The sequence below is a fragment of the Montipora foliosa genome, chromosome 12, assembly GCF_036669935.1.
Source record: "Montipora foliosa isolate CH-2021 chromosome 12, ASM3666993v2, whole genome shotgun sequence".
NCBI classification, from domain to species: Eukaryota; Metazoa; Cnidaria; class Anthozoa; order Scleractinia; family Acroporidae; genus Montipora; species Montipora foliosa.
This window is the reverse complement of record NC_090880.1, coordinates 17,822,316-17,827,315: the sequence shown is the minus strand read 5'-3', so window position 1 is coordinate 17,827,315 and position 5,000 is coordinate 17,822,316. Positions and strand designations below refer to the sequence as shown.

General features: G+C 38.3%; 1 protein-coding gene across 5 annotated transcripts in view; it reads right to left on the bottom strand.

Annotated features, from left to right (window-relative positions):
- Positions 1-5,000, bottom strand: part of LOC137979715 (short transient receptor potential channel 7-like) — a 98,590-nt gene that overhangs the window by 2,171 nt on the left and 91,419 nt on the right. For all 5 annotated transcript variants that reach the window (XM_068827032.1, XM_068827034.1, XM_068827033.1 and 2 more), the window contains 4 exons: positions 3,791-3,937; positions 3,063-3,231; positions 2,216-2,430; positions 1-26 (listed from right to left, as the gene is read on the bottom strand). The exon at positions 1-26 is cut by the window's left edge and continues 2,171 nt beyond it. In XM_068827032.1, coding sequence (XP_068683133.1) covers positions 1-26; positions 2,216-2,430; positions 3,063-3,231; positions 3,791-3,937 — 557 coding nt within the window. The remainder of the gene's footprint in view (positions 27-2,215; positions 2,431-3,062; positions 3,232-3,790; positions 3,938-5,000) is intronic.

Below are 5,000 nucleotides of genomic sequence, written 5' to 3'. Positions count from 1 at the left end.
TAGTCCACATCTTCTCTCGCAGTCATCTAAACAGGCAAGGCAATAAAATATGAATAAAATAGATGTATATCAGTATTCAGTTCAAGTGCGGGTTATCGAAAGGGAAAAGTGATCCTTGCACCTATCTTGACTATTTGAGCAATTGTCTCTTATCTAGATAGTAGTTACCGGAAAAAAGAAAGTGCAGTTGGCTTCAACGGGCTATGAAGCCACTTAGCTGGAAGCTGGGAATCTCGGCAAAGCCACCTTCATTTCTTTAGGTGTCTGTAAGAGCCGATTTACACGGTGCGATTCTTGTCGCACGTGACAAGCTGACGACAGGCTTACAACTCATTTACGATTGTCGTGTACGTCAGAGAAAATGTCGTAGCATTTTAAAATAGTTTTAAGACGCTGCGACAATCGTAGTCACGTCGTAGGCCAGTCGTAAGCTTGTCGCATGCGCCAAAATCGTACCTTGTAAATGGACCCAGAAAAAATGTCGTAGCTTTTTACTAACATGTTTTAAAACGCTGCGACAATCGTAAGTCAAGTCGTACGCCTGTCGTGAGCTTGTCGCATGCCACAAAAATCGTACCGTGTAAATCGGCCCTGAGAAACAGTTGCTTAAATTGTCCATATAAGTGTGAAAATCACTTCTTGGCATATGTGCTAACAAGAAAATTACAGGGTAAATGTAATCCGGGGTGGTTAGTTAATGCACAAGTTTGAACTCCAGATTTTTTTTTTTTTTTTTACTTAAGCCTAATTTTCACCAGCGAAACAAGCATAAACACAAGAAGCATACGCAAACTCAGTAGTTTGTTGTTCATTAGAGCGTTTTGTTAGAACAATAGACACTTGTTAACAACAAGCAAATGCACTTGCGTGTGTTCCTTTCGCTTATGCTTGCGTCGCTAGTGAAAACCAGGCTTAACGTCGCGCTTGAAGAAAGTTGAGCCCTTAACAAAAATACGGAAAATACGCTCACTAGAGATTTCTGGTGGACTGATATGTCGAATATTATTCCCTTCCAATCGCCATGTGATAAGTCTGGACACCTTTATCAACCGACAGATGAAGAAATGAATTTTCGCAGACACTCGGAAAAAATCCGAGTGCTTTCGAAAGGGCGAACTTTCGTCTTTCGATATCAAGAATGGATGCTCTACCAGTTTTGTTCCGGGTACGTACATTAGTATACATTTTGCATTCCAAACAACTTGGAATAATGGACTAGTACTGAATTAGAGCAACGCCAAGTTACATTTTCAATTGACGTTCAGGGTTCGTACTACTGTTGGAATTCCTGGAAATTTCCAGGATTTTTGAAAGGTTCCTCCAGGGCCCAGGAAAACTCCTTGAAAATTCAATTTTTGGCATCAACTCGTGGAAAACTCGTAGAACTTATGTAAATCGCTTTTTTCCCAAAGAGACGCAGTTTGTAAATAAAAAAGCCGAGGAGCTAAAGCTTATTGATGATGAAATAGATATTAAGAAAAAGCGAATGAGAAAGCTGTGAAAAGTTTCTCTAAAATAACTCACAGACTTAGTAACTTGCTCTAAAGGAAATTGATCTGATATTTCCAAGTTTGGGGTCTTGGATTTCTTTTGTTTATAGCCTGGAAAAGTCCTTGAAAACTCCTGAAATTTTTTAATCTCCTGGTAGAGCAAACCCTGGACGTTTTTGTACCTGTCATCTTCGTCTAGTTAGAGACCTTTGCATCCGACAATGACAACGACAACGACTACGAGATTAAGACGTGGGAGTCTGGCATTAAATAATAGCATCATGAATTTTTAGATTGTCAATTTGCAACAATAGGCAACGAAACAGGTTTTCAAGGCAAAATGTTAAGCAAAAAGTGGTAAGTTATTCTTAGCTATAGGGCTTTTCATTTTGGCAACTAAATTGGGATGAAATTGAACGTGCCTTCGTTTTATTTTATTTGTTTTGCGAATTCATTATCATCACTCAGATGAACTTTTTTTTCGAAAACTCGTAGTAAACAAGACGATGGCTACAAAAGTTTCCTCGCCACATTTCATGGCCTGTCACATTATGGAAATGAGCACGAAGATAGATTTCGTAGTCGTAGTCGTAGCCGTAGTCGGATCTAAAGCTCTCTGTTACTGAGATGTCGGGGACATCACTTTTTGTCAGCTCAGGAAATAAATATGTATACAATAAGCTAAGTTCACTGCTAAACGTCGATAAAATTATGTTTTTTTTTACCCTGGCCAAGGCACTATTTTGTCGATCAAAACCAATGTAGGGATACCAAGGCTTGTCTTGGTTGTGTGTTATCAATGTTTCGCCTCCCTCGGGAAGTAGTCGAGTTCCATTCACAGAGAACACAACCGGAATGTGAGCAAGTCCGTCTATGTCCTTCTCTTGGTCAAACATGACCGAGCATCGAATGATATCACCTCGACGGATTCTTGCAATACCTGAAAGAGAGAAATCGCTATTAATATTACATCAAGTATACTACAGTAATAGTTATAATAAATTAATATAGGCGCGCCAAAAAAGAAAAACTACCCAGCCTACCTCTTTCTGTTTATAAGAATCCTTTTCACAAGAAGGTTCATGCTGAGTTTAACCAAAATTCAAGAACATACTAATAACATACCCAGGCTAAGATTCAGTTAAGAGCGTCCTTATTTGCTTCTTTTGTGTTCCGTTGTTTTTGTTGTTTTGAGTAGTGTAAGTAAAGGTATAAGACATGTAAAACTGTGGTCTAACAATTAGCTCAAATACTGAGGGACGTCTTTTTCTTATGGCACCATACACTGAAGAACAACTCAGTTTGTAGTCGAACTTGGCATGCAATGCAACTTCGGTGATTGACGGGAGCCAAAACCAAAAGCATTGACTGGAATTTGATTTTCCAGTCCATGAAAGGCACAGTAAGCGTTTGTAGCCTCCCTCGCAGCCGTTTTTTGGGATGTCACGGAATGCTCCGTTGTGGAAGCGTTGCGTGACATCCCAAAAGACGGCTGCAAAGGAGAATATATGTAAGTAAGCCTTAAATGGGGATAACTTGCAGTGCTGTAATAAACGAAAGAACTCCTCTTACCGGTAACTTGTTTTCCACCTGATGGTGTCTGTCTTTCAGTATCAAACATTTTCAAATCAGTATTAAAACCAACAGATCCATAAAGTCCAGGCGCAAGTCCATGATTGTAAGAGCTGTCAACGATACCAATGGACACTCGGCCTTTGTCTGCACCTTCGAGAAGCATCACCTGAGAAGACGAGATGTTTACTGTCTTTAGAGATACTTAAGAGAGGTATGAAATAAAACGTAACCGAAATTTGTGAATTTTACGAAAGTAAGTTTTTTGAGAAACGCAAGTCAGTTTCCTCTATCATCCGTTATCATATGAATGCCTTCATGTAAAGAACATTTTGTGTTGAGGCGCGTCTTCTGGTTTTCTTTCGAGCGCACCTACGTCCTATGAGGGATGATCTCCTTAAACATCCTTCTATTTGCCTTTCTCTATCAAAGAAACTGAAACCCATCTTTATTAATATTGGAATTCCTCCTACGCTTGTCACGCATAGGTGCATAGGAGGCTACTTCATCTTTTAGTTGTCTGATTCAGCTATCACAGAGTTAATTGGAGGAAGGACGATAAGGTCAAGTTAACTTTGCTTTAGAACAACCTTGGTCCCAAGCATAAATGGAGTGTTTGAAAAGTGCACCCCCTTTGCTTATTCTAGAAATAAATAAAATTACCGGTAAAAGAGTTTACTTATTCCATAGAGTTGCAGAGTGGCAAAGACGACAATTGCATAACTTGCCTCAAAATGTGGGAATCTGTGGGAAAACCTCTCGTTGTATCTAGCGCCATAGCACGAGAAGTATCCTTGGTCAGCATGAAGAGGATTATATGACTTACAGGTAATCAGAGAGCCATCTATACAAATTGATTGATGGGCGTCCCAAGCCTAAAAAAAAAAATCACATTTATATTCAATGAATTTAACAGATCTTTTTATGATATTATTTATGGTTGTCTCGTTTTCAAATCAAGTCTTGATGCAAAAAGTTTGCAAAATAATTTCATTTCATTCAAGGGGACATCCATTCCCACTAAAGAAAAGTTTTTCACCAGTAGAGAAAACGCAACTCGTTACAATTATTTAAGATTGCAGCGCGCTGTGGTAAGCTTGAAAACACAAGTAAGCGATATTGAAATCCATTTATTTCCGATACAGATGCTTTCGAAATGCAATTTGGTCGTAACATTACTGTTTTTTTGGTTGGATTTGAGGTTCCCTTTAACGGATGAATTATAAAAAAAAAATACTCAAGAGCCTTGCCACGATTGTAAATAAGAATTTATTGTCCCATGAAAATACCATACCATCAATATAAATCCCAGCGGTTTCGTTTTTGGTGAAAAAAAAAAAAAAGGCAACGGATCTCACGTGGGGCCGATTTGTTTGGTATTCAACAGGGGGGAATCTTTGTTTACATTTCTCGCCTCATTAACACAAGGCTATCGCTTTCTAACCAGTCCGCAAAGAATAAAGTATTGAATATTGAAGTGAACAGCATTGTATAATAAGCTATCTATAAAAATATGAACCCGATATAACAGATAATCTCGGAGAAATGATCCTTTGAATATTGGAAATTGTAAAGAGGAAGAGAATGATCATTACGGCTTTTCCCACCCATAAATTCATCAGGTTTTGATGGCCAATAACTGTTGCGTAATCAAAGCTAAAAGGATTAATAAAATTAACTTCATCATGTTCCTTTACTTTCTAAAGTAAGTTTGGAAATATAGTATGATGCCTTCTGTGAGCAAACTCGTATGATAAACAAAAAATGTAAGCAATGACGTCAACAAAGATTCCCTTATTGAGCAAAGACATCGACAGCTACAACTGGAAGTTTTCATTGCATGAAATGTAACCACTTTAATTTGCCATTATTCATACTTTTTCACGGCAAATATACATTGTGTGATGGCTGTACTCTAGCAATAAAGCTGGAAAAACG